Source organism: Anomaloglossus baeobatrachus, chromosome 6, assembly GCF_048569485.1.
Source record: "Anomaloglossus baeobatrachus isolate aAnoBae1 chromosome 6, aAnoBae1.hap1, whole genome shotgun sequence".
In the NCBI taxonomy this organism is placed as follows: Eukaryota; Metazoa; Chordata; class Amphibia; order Anura; family Aromobatidae; genus Anomaloglossus; species Anomaloglossus baeobatrachus.
In genome coordinates this window covers 534,528,094-534,547,037 of record NC_134358.1, presented here as the reverse complement: position 1 = coordinate 534,547,037, position 18,944 = coordinate 534,528,094, and the positions used below count along the sequence as shown (strand labels likewise).

General features: G+C 45.6%; 2 protein-coding genes across 3 annotated transcripts in view; both read right to left on the bottom strand.

Moving 5' to 3' along the window:
- Window positions 1–18,944, bottom strand: part of LOC142243542 (LIM zinc-binding domain-containing Nebulette) — a 321,524-nt gene that overhangs the window by 100,768 nt on the left and 201,812 nt on the right. The window lies entirely within an intron of this gene.
- The window catches only part of LOC142243541 (nebulette-like), a 145,810-nt gene that overhangs the window by 62,588 nt on the left and 64,278 nt on the right, over window positions 1–18,944 (bottom strand). Inside the window, exons 10-12 of the mRNA XM_075315579.1 lie at window positions 16,862–16,957; window positions 9,561–9,671; window positions 3,331–3,441 (exon numbers count right to left, since the gene is read on the bottom strand). Of these exons, the coding sequence (XP_075171694.1) occupies window positions 3,331–3,441; window positions 9,561–9,671; window positions 16,862–16,957 (318 nt within the window). The remainder of the gene's footprint in view (window positions 1–3,330; window positions 3,442–9,560; window positions 9,672–16,861; window positions 16,958–18,944) is intronic.

The following is an 18,944-nucleotide window of genomic DNA, read 5'->3' as shown; positions in this document are numbered from 1 at the left end:
GCTAATGGAGCCCTCTCTGCAAGTTGCTGTGTATGCTGCAGTCCTGGTGCTGACTGAAACTGTCTGTTGTGTTTCCTCTGTCTGTCTTTCCTTCCCCTGGTGTTTTCTTAGTGCAGAGGTGGGCCTAGTGTCTCTCACCTGCCAGCTCACTAGCCAGGGCTATTACAGAAAAATGGCACTCACCAGATTGTTGCTGTGCATAAGGTGATTTTTATTCAAGTGTGGAGGTTACATGTGTAGGGGCCGGCGGGGAGGGAGCGTTCGCCAGGCACGTCAGACGACGGCCGTTTCGCACTTCCAGACCAGCTGAAGCACATTGGAAGTGCGAAACGGTCGTCGTCTGACGTGCCTGGTGAACGCTCCCTCCCTGCCGGCCCCCACACATGTAACCTCCACGCTTGAATAAAAATCACCTTATGCACAGCAACAATCTGGTGAGTGCCATTTTTCTACAAACCCATGTGGATTATTGTCTTTCTTCTGTATGTGCACCCCGGAGCAGCACCGATTTTCTGCCTGTGTGTGATGGACTATAAAGTGGGTGAATTTATAGAGTCTAGCAGTGCCCTGGATTCTCCTCTTAGCTCTCGGGCTATTATAGTGTCTGCCAGGGTTTCAGGTATCCTGCTCAGCAACAGGTGCGTAACCTATATAGGGATTGACTACGAGTGTAGGCTACAGGTGCGTGAAGGAGATCTACCACCTTCCCCCTCACTAGCGCTAGGGCTCACCATTGTTATTGTGTCCCGGTGTACCCTTTGTTGTGTTGTGTGTCACATCGTACGCCATAATTCCCATAGTCACTAGTGTGACAGATTGTAATCCTGGCCTCTCCCCAACATCAGGGTTTTCCTCACAAATGCTCTATTGGATAAATGGGAGCAAATTCCCACAGACACCTCCAAAATCTTGTAGAAAGTCTTCCCGAAAGAGTGGGAGCTTCTATATCTGCAAAGGACCAACTCCATAGTAATGCCTATGCATTCGGAATGAGAGGTCATAAAATGTGTCCAAGCTCCAATACTTTTTGTCCATACTTTATATACCATATTCGTTGTTACCATATCAGAGTGTAATCCATGACCATGCTGTAAAAAGCTTAATAGCCTCTGCATATTTGCTGTATCTAAAAATTAGAGAACTTCCAGTGATCATTTGCGCTTCATTTTCCAGCGTTTATGACTGATTAAATAATTCCCTTCTTTTCTAATCTTTCACCTCCTCATTATACCGTACGCTTGATTAGTCACCCAAAATGTCCCCATCTTCCCAGCTAATATGTAAATGCAGCTACTTATCTGTTTTCATTAAGATACGAGAGGAAATCTCTACATTTTACATACATCTTATGGTGAACGTCTTATTTTTATCCAAACTGAACACCTGATTTAAAGAGATTTAAAAAACCATTAAAATAGTTGCACATGATTAGAAATACTCTTTCCATTCTATTGGCTGTACGCCTGTCCATAGGTTCTGTGTTATATTTCAGCTTGGCCCCATTCACTTCAATGGAGTTGAGCTGTAATACCGCTGATATAATACGAAAGCAGACATTTTTTTAACCTTGGACAACCCCATAAATATTTATGGAATATATTTTAAATAGATAATATGATGCCAAACACCCAGATGTAATGAGACACTACACCACTAGGTTTTGCCAGTCACACTAGTGGAGGATATCTGCAGGGGGTGTACACTAGGTGTCGCTAGACAAACTAGTGAGGGATGGTCGAACAAGGCAGAAGTCAGAAGTCGGGAGGTAATGTCAGTAAAGCCTGCTTTACACCTTTCAATTTCGCATACGATATCGTATCCGATGTGACCCGCCCCCATCGTATGTGCGGCACGTTCAATTTTTATGACCTTGCCGCACAATCGATTAAAAGCTGTTACACGTACTTACTCGTTCATACGACCTCGCTGTGGGCGGCGAACATACACTTTCTGGAGTGGGAGGGACGTTCGGCGTCACAGCGATGTCACGCGGCAGCCGGCCAATAGAAGCGGAGGGGCGGAGATGAGCGGGATGTAAACATCCCACCCACCTCCTTCCTTCCGCATTGTCGGCGGGAGCCGCGGATGGAGGTAAGCTGTCGTTCAATGTTCCCAGGGTGTCACACACTGCGATGTGTGCTGCCCCGGGAACATTGCACAACCGCACGTTCAGTTTTTGAGAAATGAACGACGTGCATGCGATGAACGGATTTTTGTTCAATTGCATGGAGGTTTTACACGCTACAATCATACTTACGATGCCGGATGTGCGTCACCTACGACGTGACCCCGACGACACATCGTAAGATTTATTGTAGCGTGTAAAGCGCCCTTTAACGGAGGAAGAAAGACAAGCTGAAGTCTAAGTGAGAGCCAAGGGTCTGTAAACCAGTAAGTCACGTCAAGAAACAGGAAGAAAGTGGAGCCGGAGTCAGGGGACAAGCCGAGGTTGGGAAGACAAGAGGACAAGTCGGGTACACGGGAGTGAGAGGAGCCACGGTGTGGAAACTAGCCAAAGATCAGGGAGACAGGGAGTCAGGTCAGAGTAGGGGAGGAAATACTAAAAAAAGAACTCTGGCACACTGAATGAAGGTATGAGAAGAAAATGATTCTCAAAGATGTATATTTATTTGTGCATAGGCATAAGAAAACTAACGTTTCGACCACACACTTGGTCCACACTTGAGCATCATTTTTTCTTCTCATACCTTCATTCAGTGTGCCGGAGTTCTTTTAGTATTTTCTAGACTTTATTGTCTTCCAAGCACCTACGAATATTTATAGTTGAGCCGAGTTTAATCCCTCCTTTTTAGAGTAGGGGATGAGACAGGACGGGTTACGAGGAACTAGGTAGCGGGACAAGATCGAATCAGTCACTTATGGGAACCAGAGATGTACACTGCCGAACAGGAACTATCACTGGTGGCATTCCAGGTGAAACAACTCCCAAACAAAGCAGAGCAATCACCCGGAACGAGGCTCCAGCGAAAAGATACCTTCTACACCACACAGGACTCGACCGGGAAACGGGGAAAACCATGAGGCCCAGCATAGGCTCTGAAGGAGAGCAGAACACGGCTGAGCAGAATCATGACAGATCATTGATTGGGATCTGAACACTGAACATTAGGACTCCCATAGATGCCAAAAATGAAGCCAATCCATTCAAGTACATTGGACTGTGCTGCATTTTTTTATCTATAGTTTTATATCAGTTTTTGATAAAAACATGAGTAAAAGTCCCAGGAAACACCAATCAGACATTGACGACATATCCACAATTCTGATCAGTCGTAAACCCCTAGTGGACAATGCTGTGTATTTACTCACATTGCTCTGGTATTTGTTCACTTCCATCGCATGTTTGATATCTGGAGGCTCCAACATTTGAGCATAAGTCGATTTTCCCTTTTCTAAATCATGTTTTTGCTTGTAAATGACCTGCAAGAAATAAATGCGTTATTATATGGAGCTATTCATATAATAATAGTTATGCTCTATTAGGAATAAGCAAACTGTCTCTCCTTTGCAAGGGAAGAAACTGTCTTTGTAATGCCACCTGAAAGTCAATGTATGCTCCTTTAAACTGGACCTTTTACTTACTGGAAAAAAAAACAAGTTTGTAAAATTCCCTGACCTTCCCTGATTCCATCACTCTTTTCGTTTTTTCTCTGCGTCACACAATTGCAAAGATATTCACACTTTTTGATTTTGGAGAGCAGTGTGTGAAATCTCTGCTTTGTAATCCAACTAGGTGTTTCTTCAGAGTCTTCTCTGGGGGCGTGAGCTTTCACTCCTCCCTCCCAGATACTGCTCGCTCAGCAGCATTTAAGACTGCTAGATCAGCTACTGATCTGTGATTGGCAGCATGTCAGAGAAAGGAGTGAAAGAATATACCTCAAAGAAGACTTTGAAGAAGCACCGGGCAGCAATTTCACATAGTGCGCTCCAAAAGCAAAAAGTGTAAATATCTCTGCAATGGTACGACGCAGAGAAACAACGAAAAGAGCGATGGAATCAAGGAAGCTCAGGGATTTATACAAGATATTTACCATTACTTTTAGCAAGTGACAGGTCCTATCACTGATGGACACAGACAGAAGAGGATCCCTGTGCAAGGACAATATATGGGCCCTTTTCAGCCCAAAAGTTTATCTAAATGCACAACTCCACCTGTTTTGGAATTGGCCCCCTTACCTTTTGGGCCCCTGTGTGGCTGCACAGGATGCACCAATGATATGTCCATCCCTAGGTCTGATCTAATAACTCTTGCAGTATGACTAGAGATACAGTGCCTTGCGAAAGTATTCGACCCCCTTGTAATGTAAAATTGTAATGAAAGCCAATTGCAAAAAAAAAAATATTTTACAACCCCATTACAAGCATGTACGTAAAGAAAAATGTTCCTAAGCTTCTGAGCTTGTTTCATACACCTGTACCCTGCATGCACTGTGCATATACAGTGGATACTGGGAAGTGGTTAGCAGTGTATATCTATCGAGTACATGAATATTCACCATAGGGCCAATATTTTTAAGGCCTGGATAATTTATAAGGATTGTCTGGCTTAATTTACTATACCCCATTATAATACACCCCCAGCCATATATACATCATTATGTTATAAAGTGATGCGGTGGCGTAATACACATATTCCTATATACTCAGAGTATAAAGGAGTCCATCAAGGAAAATACTCAATATTTCAGACTGTGGGAAAACGAATTTACCCATCACACGTGCGCTAAATTTATTTCACTGATGTCAATTGCGTGTGAAATAAGAAATCCTGTATCCGATACACGAGTGATTATACGGCAGAACAAGAAACGGGTTTATTTACGGTAGAGAAAATATTAACTTTGCCAAAATATATTTCATTTTTACGATGACAATAAAAAGTGTTTCTTTTATCGATGTCGTTGTCTGCGGTTAATTTTTCTCCAGCAGATGTCTATTCCCATGAAACGCGACTGCCACATTCTCCTCCAAACTAGTAAATTAATGTGGCATTTAGGAGTATGAGACGCAGTGTCAGGTTGCAGACGACTGGAGAGGAAGCATCTGCCGCCATACATCACAAGGATCCATATACCTTTATATTCTGGCAGATCAGAGGCTTATTCACGTACTCGATATACATAGATAGTAACATATGAGAATGGTGTGACTTGTCCTGGATGGACTGATTTCTATAAAATACCATGAACACCCAGCGCTTCAAGGATAGTCATTTACAAAAATGGATTGGAGATGATGGAATAACAAGCATGAAGAGCAGGTGAGGAAAAGCGTCTCTTACCGGCATTTTAGGCTTTAATTCAGAGTGATCCCAAATGACTAGAAAGAGGGCTAAAATCACATACACAGAATAGCCAGATACAAAAAATAACCTAAAAAACCCTGGACCAGGCATGTGTCATCGTATAACTATTGGCCAAATCAAGCCCCAGGTCTAACACTGCATCTCCTGTGAACACTGCACGTTTTGGCAGGAGATACAGAGGTGACCTTCTGTAGTTCAACACATCCTGATGAAGGGTCGGTCGAGGGATCAGCCGAGACCTGATGGTGTAGTCGCGTCCCCCACCGACTCACTTCATGAAACAGGGGGTGTGTATATGGTGGAGATGGTGGGGTGCATGCTCTTAGGGGCTTTGGCTCCTTTACCTTGGGTGGTAGGCTCTCATCCCAATAAATCAGTCAGACACTGGGTTTTTATCTAACACTTCAACGTTACAATATATGATTGCTTTGTATGAACCTTCTTCTCTGTAGGAGAGGCACCACTTCTTCCTAGGAAAGGACACACATTTCCATACCACTTCTACTAACACGGCTGCTACAGAGTCCCACTGGCTTCCTGGAGCACCGGCACTTACCGCTATGAATTTTGGCATTCTAGCTGTACTGAGCCCCTCTCTGGGAGTCCCCAACATTCGAGGTCACGGTGGCTGTCCCTAAGATCAGGCCCCACGTATTGCATCCGTGCTCATCACGATTGCCCACTTGGCCATAGGTGTGTTCTTTCTTTGCACCCAGGAACTGCTCTCTATACAGCTTCACTCTTCTTCTCCCAACTACAACTCCCGTTCTCTTACCCCTCACCCTCCTTTTTCTGCAACTGTGCGCCGGGCTTATCTCAATTGCCCTAGCAGCCCCACCACTGTACCTTTATCTTTCCTGACCAAACTTGGGGAGCTCAGCACCATCTAGCGGTAGCTGGAGGGACTGTGACATAACCCCACCACATTCATATAAATTGCTCTACAACCGGTAACATGACATATATTCAATTCTACATCCACAATACAGGAATACAGGTCTTCAGGGAGGTTTGTAAGGCTGAGGTCAACATTACTAGCTTTGGAAAAACAAAAAAACATGGTTTTATGATAATCTGTCAAGATATATTTATGCTGTTGGTGTCCAGGTGTGGCATCAAGTGGTTCTGATGAGTGGATGCGTGTAAGTTCGGTTTTGCCGGGATCAGACAGACTTTAGTAAAACTTCAGTTCAAGACACAACCATAATGTCCGAATGCAATCTAAAATAGGTTGCCCGATTGTTTAAGACTCTCCATTTTTATATCCTTTATTAGGGTAAATGTATATAATGTAGAGGAAGAAAGGTGTTTTTTATTTTTCATTTCAATGATTCACAAAAAAAAAGAGGAGAATTCATTTCCTGCACAGTTAAGGCTTTGCTACAGGATTTGCCATAAATGTCTGATGGATAGAATACAAGTCTGGCATCATCAGGTGATTACTTTTCATGAATGGTCCATTGACTTCAAGCATAATATTCAATGGAGAAAGAACACTAACCATTTACTCTCTTCAGTAAATACAATAGCTCCCTTGGGCGAAACCTCTAAGATGTTATCTAAATGGGAAAAAATAAAAATAATTTTTACACAAATATTTACATGTTAAAGGGGTATTCCAATCTCAGGGTACCCTATAAATGTCTGAGAGATATGTGGGTCTCACCTCTGAGACACCCATCACATGCCACTGGGAATAGAGAGGTAGCCCTACATTTATGTCTCACTCTTGACATTTTTTGGATAGGGAACTGCTCTTGTCTAAGGGGTGTCTATATACTTGTGTTAAAATTTAATTTTTAAGGGTGTTACTGTGCCGCCCCCACGTCAGCAGCCGGGCTGCTCGGACGGATCCGCGGTGGCTCGAGGGGTCTCCAGACCCGGGGGGTCATGCGGCTCCTCAAACTAAGGGGGTTATTTACAGGGGATGTGTTAGAGTTCGTGACGCCACCCGTGATTTGTGCTAATTTGGGGAGTACCACCGCTGCCGATGGGAGTACCCGGGGGCGATGGAATGGGGCAGCCTGGTGTTAGGACCCTCCACGGGTAGGGGGGATGCCCCAGGACTCGGTGATGGCGTTGGGGGGTGCCGTGGGGAGTGCAGGGGCCACTTGCGTACTCACTCATTCCATAAAGCTGACACCGACAACTGGATAAACCAAAGTTATGGACACTGCTGCTTCTGAGGGGAGCTAGTTCGGGTCCCGTCCCCGATGGTATTGCCTGGTGATCCGTGACCTTCCTCCTGGCACTAAGTTACTTCTCTGTTGGTCCCGGTAGTGTGGAACTAGCCAGGTCCCGTTCCCCAGTATGGCTAACTGTGGGAGCTTGCTCTCAGGGTTTATGCTTGGGATGTTCTGGACCGTATTTGTGGAAAGTCCTATCCCCCTCGTTGCGCTAGTACCCCGATTTTGGAGCGGGTGGAGAATGGACCTTGAAGGCTCCATTCTCGTCGGGTTAATTGTCAGGTTGCCTGAAGCTACTCCCTGACCTAGGGTCCACGTACCCCGTCATGCCCTGGTCCCAGCCCGGTGATGGTACAAGGCTGCCGGCTGTCCTCCTCGACAGTTCCGTGCCCCTTGTCACGATCCCCTGCGACCGGGGGTCCAGCTTCTACTAGGTCCAGACCACCGTCTGTCACCTAGTTGCTTCCAAGGATCCCAGCTCCTGTCCTCCTCTCTCCAACTCTAAACTCCAAACTGAACTACCCCTGACACTCCTGACCACCCCCTTAACAATCCCCCTAAGTGGGTGACCTTATTCCACTCAGGCCGTCCACTGGTGTGTCTGGTGGGTGTGGTGCAGAGTGTATCTAGGACTTTGATTGACTGCTGTTGGCAACACCATTAGTTGGGGACCCATAACCAAGGAGGAGGAGGATACTGCACAGAAGGGCAGATTGCACAATACCCTGTGATGACCTGATAGGCCAGGGCGTCACATTACCATTTGGACAAACCTCAACCTATGTGAAAGTACTGTCATGAGGTGTTCTGCTCTGGGGAGACTTCTGGCGAGTCACAGTGCATAATTGTTTACAGGTCTACAACTGGTATTTGAATGTATTTACTTTCTTTAAGTGCTGCATGGGTTAAGGACTTTTTCTTATCCGGTGTTTTTTTGTTGCCTTAAGTTCAGGTGCAGTTCTTTTGTGACCACTTCTCTTAGTTATAAAACGTCACGTGTTTTAGAATCTGATTCTTATGCCAACCACTTTGGAATAAGCCTGTCTCTGGAAGAAGCTGAGGTGTCATGGCTATTGCAGTGGTGGTGTTGCTGCATTGAAGAAACATGGAGTGTTTTCCTTTTTGCGTCTTTTCCCTCTCTCTATCTTCTTTACCTTCTGTTGTATAATTGCAGTGGTGAGACTAGCGCTCTTGCTGACCTGCTCGCTAGCCAGGGTGAGGTCAGAGCAAATGAGGGCATGGGCTTGTGACGACGACGGGGGGGAAGGACCCAGTATAGGGAAGTTAGGAAGCTTAGGGTAAAGACTCAGGTGAGTTACCAGAGAGAGAGACAAGTGCCATCCTTTTATACCACCCCTATTGTCACCCATGTGTTGCACTACACGCTGAGTGTCTGAATGTTCTGGCATGACTAGTACTGTTGACCTGTATGAATCAGCTGAAATTACTGAAGGGAGCAATAGCTTAGTGCTAACTTTCTATTGAATATGCTTGAAGTCGATGAGGAGTCAACGTGATATGATCTTGAGACAGGTGTGGGCCCCAGACCTGCCAGTTCTGCCCCTATCAGACATTTATGGCACATCCTATGGACAAACCATAAATAAAAGAGATTAAAATACACCTTTTGTTTACTATTTTTACATATATCACAAGAAAAAAGTCTATATAGTCATAAACTAAATAGTACATGGCCTGAATATCTTATGACATAAGGGGTATATTTATAAACAGCGTAAAGCCTGATTTCTGGGATTTGCAGTAGAAACTTGGCATAACGCACTCTACAGTCTTCTAGAACAAGGCTGCTTCTGTTACTTAAAGACAGCACTCGGTAAGTCGCCGAAAATTTCAAGGTGTCTGCCAGGATCTAGCGTTACCTCTCGACTCGCTAAACAAAAGTTTAAATAAAATTTGAGATACTGTAATGGTTATATAAAATGGTCGACAAAATCTACATTAGTACCAAATATTTCCAGAAATTCCTTTTTTTTTTATTTTACTTTTTGGAGGAACAGTGAAAAGCAAATACAACTTTCTGACAATACCTCGCTCTGAAGCTGTGTCACTTGTTTTGCAAATACCGTGTCTATTGTTTCTGGCATCATCTTGTACAGGGAGTTGGACAATTCTTTCTTGCCGGCTTTCTTGTATTTTGTCTGGATGGAAAGAAAAAGTAAATTAAATTGGTAAGTAAGTAACAGGTTTGAAGACTCTGTTGTGGGAAATAAAAATTACATTTGTTAGTGGTTATCGCTAGCTAAAAAAATTGTACATTGGTTCAATCTCCAATTTTTTATGCCTTTATTAATTGGCAAATGACCCAATATGCAGTTTTCAGCTTTATTTAAGTGTCAGATTTTTGTCTGGTGGGAGTGTCTCTCTCAGTAATATAGGCTGGATGTGAGCTTCATGCATATCCAGGTGCTGCTGTCTTTAGTAGTGTATATATCAACACAGCTTCTATCCTGCACTTTTTTCCCCTTCGTGTACTTTCCTTCTTTTCTACACATATTTTTTATTTGCTCTCCTTGTGATACTAACCCACCTACTAATGGTTTATGTACAACCATACTATACCATAATGATCTATGTACAACTCTGTTCCATTTCCTTCCTATTTCCTTCTGACCAAAAATGCTGAAGTGTGAATGAGGCCTTACATAGCATATTCAAGACACATATCCGAGCCCTTTCCACCGCCTGCCAACTCCAACTCAAAAATATTTCCTGGATCCGTACATTCCTTAACCAAAAATCTGCAATAACACTTGTGCATGCCCTCATTATCTCCCGCCTGGACTACTGTAACCTCCTGCTCTCTGGCTTCCTTTCTAACACTCTTACTCCCCTCCAATCTATCCTAAATTCTGCTGCCCAACTGATCCTCCTGATTCCCCAGCCTCTCCTCTCTACCAATCTCTTCACTGGCTCCCATTGCCCAAAGAGTCAATTTAAAAACACAAACCATGACATACAAAGCCACTCGCAACTTCTCTCCTCCATACATCTGTGATATAGTCCCCCAATACATACCTGCAACTAGCCTCTGATCTTCACAAGATCTCCTTCTCTACTGCCTTCTTATCTCCTCTTTCCGTAATCGCATACAAGATTTCTCCAGTAGTTACCCCAACTCTGGAACTCTCTACCCCAACACATCAGATTCTCGCCTACCGTGGAAACCTTCATAAGGAACCTGAAATCCTACCTCTTCCGAAAAGCCTACAACCTGCAGTAACCCTCAGTCCACCATAGTGTCACACAACCCACTCTACCCTCACCTACTGTATCTTCAACCCCTTCCCTGTAGACTGTGATAGACTGTGACCCCCTGCAGGCACAGCCCTCTCTCCTCCTGAACCAATCTGTGTCTTGAAATGTTCATGATTATTGTACTTGACTATGTATGCCTCTTTTTCGCATGTAAAGCGCCATGGAATAAATGGCGTTATAATAATAATAAATGGTAATAAAAATTAATATAAATAAATCTCGTTATTCACAGCGTTCTCTCTTTATTATAAAATCCTCTCTTGTTAGATATATATTTCTTTTGATGAAGGAGCATCTGACCAAAAGAACAGTCCATCAGCCTCCTCCATTAGAAAAGAAGCTTTACCATGTTCCATCATTTATTTCACAAGAGCGGACACTATGAACTAAAGACAGGACGCTATAAATAACAAAAATAACAAAAGATTCCGATGTGTAAGGGATAGTGCATAACAAGGGAGGGTACTATATAATATGTATATACTGTATATATATATATCTATATCTCTAGCTTTGTCACCATAAAAGGAGGGGGGGCCCATCACAATTTCTTGCTCAGGGGCCCCATGTGGTCAGTGTCTACACCCTGAGCCTAATGGTAAACTGACCGATATTTTTTTTTCAAGCCTACACCCCAAACTAAAAATTGTCAGCTGCAGGCAATACATGCCAAAAATGACCGCTATATTCATTATACATGGAGCACTTGTACCCCCAGTTAATTAGCCTCCAGTTTATATCTATGTATAATTGTATAAAGGACATATACTGTAAGACCTTTATCATTTGGAAAATACATAAGAACTTCATTTTATGGTGAGGTTTGGAAATTAATAACAAGAACAGGAATAAAAAATTTTGCTAAGAAAGTAAATTTCACATTAAAGGAGGTTGTCCACTGATAGAAAAACATGGCGGCTTTCTCAGAGAAACCATCTAACTTAGAAAACTTCTTAATGTGCCCAACAGTGGAGAAAAGGATCATACACAGAATTTCAACATGCCTGATCTTTTTGTTCTCAGAGGAAATAACCAGAGGTTTAGCCAACGGTTTACATCGAAAACACATGTATGGTCTGCCAATCCAAACACGTATGTGTATTGAGAATAGTTGTTGGACTAGAGTCTAGAGTAATAAGTGTTGGACAACAGCCAATAAATTAAAATGTCTGGCTTCGAAGGGAATTCCCATTTTGTATATATATGTACTGTACAGTATATATTGCATTCCCACGGTATATGGCATAAATGTATAGAAGATTTGGTTCCAACCAACTGGATCTGCATCGTAGAGAGCTCTATTGTGGGGTTCTGACACGGGGTCCTCTCCTCCCTGTTTTATTATTGCCGGTCTCCAGAGCTAAAGGAAACGCTAACACAAGATATACTCAATTCTCAAAGTATACAGCAGCAAGAAGGATCAATATGTCAAAACAGGCGACAATAGCAGAACAGATGAAAGGTCTCCAATTTCTACTCTCATCGTGAATCGTGATCACAACCATCAATGTTTCATCCTCATGGAGCAGGGTTTCATGGGTACAGTAATAAAGGCAGCCTGTCTATAGAGATCCAGCCTGGAAATCAATTACCAGACCCTGTGTGAGACGTCATTAAAACTCGGAACAGAAAGATAACCATTACTGGAGATATCTGCAGTTGTTCAGCATAAATCAGAAGAACGAGAGCGCTGCGGTCACATGTGCTGTGTAGTCCTGTGTGTGGCCTCATACAAGCACAGCGCAGCTGACATCACACATAAGTCACCAAAGTCATAACCTTTTATTGGGTATAAGGTAATGCTTCCCAATGACACAGCTGCCTGCACCCTACAAGAGGGAGGGATGGAAGGAGGGATGGAGGATAGAAGGGATGGATGGAAAGTTGGAGGGATGACAGGAGGGAGGGACGGATGGATGGATGGATGGATAGATCGATGGAAAGGGTAGGGATGGGTGGACGAAGGGATGGAAGGAGGGAGGGACGGACGGATGGATGGAAGGTGGAAGGAATGGAGGGTGATAGGATGGATGGATGGTGGGAGGGTAGGAGGGATGGATGGAAGGGAGGGAGGGATGGATGAATAGTGGGAGGGATGGCACGAGAGAGGAACGGATGGATGGATGGATGGATGTGTGTGGCTCAGGGATATAGGGTACTCGGTCGCGGGCGGTGTATTGCACAGGAAATGTCACTTGGTGGCCGTTACCTGGTTCCGTGTCCTGGGGATGCTTTTTAAAAGAGGTATATTTACAGGGGAGATTAAATTAAAGTTTATACGTGACGCCACTTGCGGGTTGCGGCTATGTGGATGGAGCCGCCGCTACACAGTTCTCACTCATGGGGCTGGTGTTGGTGGCAGCCTGGATGTTAGGACCTTTGCAAGTAGGGCCAGGCCCCAGAGGATAAGTAATGTAGATGGGTGCAGAAAGTGTGACGCCCTGGACTAGTCAGGTTGTCACAGGTAGGCCCTTACACACACAACAACCCCCTTAGTAAGGTGACAGCAGCCAAACTACAAAACCCTTGTCACCTCCCTCCGGGTTTGATGTCCACAGAAGGGGGGCGGAGCCAGGTGGTTGGCTCCGCCCACCGATAAGTTCACAGTCCTGGAGGCGGGAAAGACAGCAGTTAGAGTTGAGCTTTGACAGTGGAGAGAAGTGGAGTCAAGTTCAAGGGCAGACCTGTGCCCAGGCCTGCCATAGTCTACACCAGGTTTCTGGGTTGGAGCCCAGTCACCTCTGGCAAGGAGGCAGACGGTGGTGGCCGCCTGCAGGAGCTGGGATTACAGCCGGTGGAACCGTAGGGACCGGGGACGGGCGGTGGTCCGCCGGTACCGAACCGGGGAACCGATTGAGAACTGGAGCACCAGGAGGGGTACTCAGACCCAGTACGAGGCCCAGAACCAACAGGGCTGAGTCAAATCAACTGATTGAGGATTAGACGTTAAGACCTTTCCCACCTAAGGCCCGACTGAAGACAACAGCCCAACCATTAGGGTAACGCCACCGCCCCGGCTTAGAGACCCAAGGGGCCAGCGTCTGCGGGCAAACAGGGCTCTCCCAGCATATACCAAGCCGGGGAGTGGACTACCATTGCTTAGGCATAAGAGTCGTGATTTCTACATAGTGAGGTGCAGGAGAAAGGCGAAAACCACCAACCTGCTAAGGGGAAAACTGCAGCCGGCTGCGGGCACCGTTCACCATCTTGTTTGGTTTACCAGAGACTCCAGCATGTTTGTCATAGTGAGTACAACAGTGCCTTCGGGCCGCGCACCGCGCCGCACCGCACCGACCCCCAGCACGCATCCACCCCCTCGCCTCAGCACCTCCCTCTGGCCCCCGGGACTGCCATTTCCCTACCCACGGAGGGGTCAACACCAAGCTGCACAACACCGTCCCCAGGAGGCCTAGTCAACGGCAGCGGTGGTGTCTCCATCCATTCACCACAACCCGTAGGTGGAGTCACGAACTTAAACTCCCCTACCAAACACCGCGGCCCCGGCCGTAGACCTCCCCACCGAAGTCCCTACGTGTAGTGCCAACCCCCCTTTCAGAGCGACGTGACCCTCGGGTCCGTGAGGAGCTCAAGCCACCCACCGACGAGCACGGATCTGAGCGGGTTGGCAGCCGGCCGAGCCCCGGGGCAGTACAAAAGAAGGTAGGCCACAGAAGGGGTTGCAGTGTAACTTGTTCCTTTACTCAGTCAGATGGAAACTGGTCACCCAGGAAAGCTGGTCTTGACCACTGGACCCCTTAGTTCCAGTGCCGGTTTAGTGACCTGGTGGCTTCTTTCCCCTGTCATTGGTTGGTGGGTCGCCGTGGCTTGGAGTGTCTGGGGGTCCCCTCCTGGTAGTCTGTCAAAGGTAGTCCGTATGACGGTAGCATGAACCCTGTGGGGTTGGAGTCTCTGGTCCTGTTCCCCGGTTCTCCCGTTGCTACTGAGTCCCGAACTTCAAGGTCAGTGAGGTCCTGTATGGTCCCCTTACTGTGCAGATTTGATCAGGTCTGTCAGGAGCGTTTGCCTGACCTAGGTTTCTTTACTCCGCTGGTGCTATGATTCTGGGAGCACTCCAGCATACTCCAACCAACCAAATGCCTTGGCCCTCAGGTCACCGTTACACTCCTGTCAGTCCGTCCGTCACCGACGACTCTCTCAACTGTCTGACTGTCCACTGTATGCCCCTCCCATCTGGTCGTCTAGTGAACTGGATTGGCTCCACCTCTAAGTGGCCATCCATTAGGTCCAACCCTAGTCTGGCACCAGTCTATGGGAATTTGGGGATAAAACAGGGATTATTTGGAATATTTTTGTTTTTACCAGCACTGGTCTTCTGGGTCCCTAGGGGTACACCCTGCATCCTGGTTGGGGATGCAGTACCTTGTAGCTCCTTGATGGATTCAGGGGCACTACAGATGGATAAAAGGGGGATGGATGGAAGGAGTGAGGGATGGATGAAAAGTGGGAGGGTGGGGGATTGGATAGATGGATGGATGGTGGGAGGGATGGAAGGTAGGAGGGGTGGAGGGTAGGAGCTATGGATGGATGGATGGATGGAGAGTGTGAGGGAGGGATGGATGGATGCAGAGTGGGATGGATGGATGGATGGGTGGAGAGTGGAAGAGAGGGATGGATGGATGGACAGTGGGCGGACAGTGGGCTGAATGGATGGATGGATAGTGGGATGGATGGATAGATGGATGGATGGATGGATGGATGGATGGATGGTAGGGGGAAGATGAGTATTTGGTGAGTTTTTTTACTCCGTATTTGTAGCCAAAATAAGGAGTGGTTATAAAAATACAGAAGTGGTGCCCATGTTTCTATTATAGTTTTAATCTGATTGTTCTCCTGATTTTGGCTACAAATACAGTGGAACCTTGGTTTATGAGAACAATCCGTTCTGGGAGTGTGCTTGTAAACCAAATTACTCTTCTAGCAAAGCAAAATTTCCCATAGGAAATAATGGAAGCTCAGAAAATTTGTTCCACAACTTGTTAAATCTCCCATCCTGCTCCCCTATTGTGCCATTCCACACACGCACAAACACACACAAACACGCACAAACACACACAAACACACACAAACACACACAAACACACACAAACACACATATTATGCTCACCTTACCTTCCGTTCCCTTGCTGGCCTCCTGGTTCTTGTAGTCCTCCGGTACAGGATGTGTATCGGTTAATCATCGCAACCGATGCCGGAGCTTCAGCTGCCAGCGCGCTGACGTCAGAGGCATGAGCCGCTTGCCTCTGATTGGTCAGCGCACTGCCTTTGAGAAGCGGCTGACAGAGGAAGTTCCTCCATTGTCGCGATGGTTACCCGATACACATCCTGTACCAGCGGACTACAAGAGCCAGGAGGCTGGCGAGGGAACAGAAGGTAAGGTGAGCATAATGTGTGTGTGCGTGTGTGTTTGTGTGTGTGTGCGTGTGTGTTTGTTTGTGTGGAACCGGAAGTGTGTGCGGTATTTGCTCGTACAGCAAGCATTGCTCGTAAACTGGATTACAAATTTACAGCAAGCTTTGCTCGTATAGCGAAATACTCGCACACCAAGTTACTCGTAAACCAAGGTTCCACTGTACTGAAGTAAACAACTCATTAAATACTGAATGTGTCTTTATTGGACCAATTTTCTCCGAAAAGAGAAAATACAGTTGTGTGACCAATCCATAGCCTCACCACAAGAAATGTCAGTGATGGAACTCATACATTTCTGTCATAATTTACACCCCTTTGTAGCACCTTTCAAAAAGTTGGCACCCCTAGTCGGGATTGGTGGTTAAAAAACAACAAAAGTCACAACATTTTTGTACAACTATGAGTTTACAAAAATATTTTGCTACATGTCAAGTAGTTTAATACCAGTTGCTTGATGGATCAGCCCTTATGTCTTACTGCTCGTTTTTTTTTCTGCTCATTCTATTAAATTCAATATTATCCCATTTTAATGCTGAATCAAAAAAAATAAAAACATTTCAGTCAACATAACTTTGGAGAAAATATTAACTATTTTTTCTGCTCTAACACATGTAAGCTCACACAATTGGTAAGTGAATCTTACCTCTGATATGGAGTCTGTGACGGCTTTCAGTTTAGCGGTGTCAGGAACAAACTCATTCTTGCCCTTGGATTTTTTATATTCCTCTTTATAACTGATCTGCAAAATAAAGTCCATTCACTAGAAATGAGTCAATGTTACGTTATGAATCTTAAAAAGATCACACACAAAAAGGGCAGTCCAGACATCCCAAAAGTCTCCCTAAAGGCCGCTTTACACGCTACGACATCGCAAGCATTTGCTGGCGATGTCAAGCGCGATAGCACCGTCCCCCGTCGTACGGCCGATATGTGGTGATCACTGCCGTAGTGAACATTATCGCTATGGCAGCGTCACACGCACATACCTGCTCTGCGACGTAGCTGTGACCGGCGAACCGCCTCCTTTCTAAGGGGGGGCGGTTCGTTCAGCATCACAGCGACGTCACAGCAGCGTCACTGAACCTCTGCCCAATAGAAAAGGAGGGGCGGAGATGAGCGGGACGTAACATCCCGCCCACCTCCTTCCGTCCTAATTGCGGGCGGCCGCAGAAAAGGTGAGGTTCCTCGTTCCTGTGGTGTCACACACAGCGATGTGTGCTGCCGCAGGAACGACGAACAACATCGTACATGCAGCAGCAACGATAATTGAGAATAGGTGGGATGTCACCGATTAGCAATTTTGAACGTTTGTGCCATGATTCAAAATCGCTCATAGGTGTCACACGCAACGACATCGCTAACGCGGCCGGATGTGCATCACAAATTCCGTGACCCCAACGACATTGCTTTAGCGATGTCGTAGCGTGTAAAGCGGCCTTAACACAAAGCATAATATGCACACAGGGAACAATCTGTGAAGAATAACCAGGGTATAAAGGGGATACTCAGAGTGGCACAGATCATATAGCATAAATTATCACAGATAACATTTGTACACGACACCTAGCGCATGCTCAAATAGTATTATCAATATATAATACATGTACAAGAAAATATATACAGATAAATAACCCTAGATCCCTGTAAAAAAAAAAAAGGGAAGCGATCCGGAGGCGGCTGCTGGTCCTGCGCGTTACGCCATCCAAATGCAAGGCTTCCTCAGGGGTGCAGTCAGGCTGCACCCCTGAGGAAGCCTAGTATTACATATATAATTTTAATTAATGACTCAATGTCCACCATGCAAAGCACTGACATGTTAGGTTGTCATGTGTTGTTCTGCGACTTCAGACTCTGTTCACACTGCAGAGTCTGACAGGCAACCTGATGCTTCTGAGTTGCTCAGTAATAGTTGGGCATCAACTGTTTAGTGTTCTCTGGTCTTAGTTTAGCAGGAGTTAATTCATGCTGGCTGGTGAATTGCTGCTGGAGTCACAGGTTGCCACAGCCACCTCTGCCATATAAAAATTGGTGGAGCCTAGCCTCATATGACGAAGATAGCTCTAGCTTTGCTCCAGCGATACCGGTCTTTGTGCGTGGTGATCCAGTTGTTGGTGAACTGTTGTATGTTATTTAGTGTGCTGTAGAAATATCCTTGTTGTTTGTTTATTTCCTCCCTGAACTTTATTTCTCCCTGAGTATGTATTGTCTATTCCTCTAAGTGTGCTTGCAGTGAGTTTGAGTCTTGATTTTCCCCTTTCTGTCGGTATTTGTTGGATTCTTTACTCCAGTCCCAGCCCTCCCCGGTGGTGGGGGACACGGGGTGTGAAACCAGGGCTACTCAGGAGTTACGGCCACGTTGGCGGTCCAGACCTGGCTATCATCAAGCCTGCCTCTGGAATAAGGGACAGTTTAGTGCCCCTAGTCTGAGGGTCAGTCTTGGTGCCCTCACTCGGGTTACCCATGTCATACATACGTCCTCGAAAAATCTCAACATTAATGTACATACGATGTCATAGTGCTGCTTTTTTGAGCAGCGATTTACTGAAAGAACAGTAAAATCCCGATTTTAAAATTCACAATGAAAAAAACATAAAAACGCAATATAATTGTATCGCATCGTATGAACACTGCCTTATTGTATCTGCTCTTAATCCTTTAATAGTAAATTAGGGTTTAAAGTGTAACATCCACTTTAGCGAATGAAAATTCCCTACCAAGATTTTTTG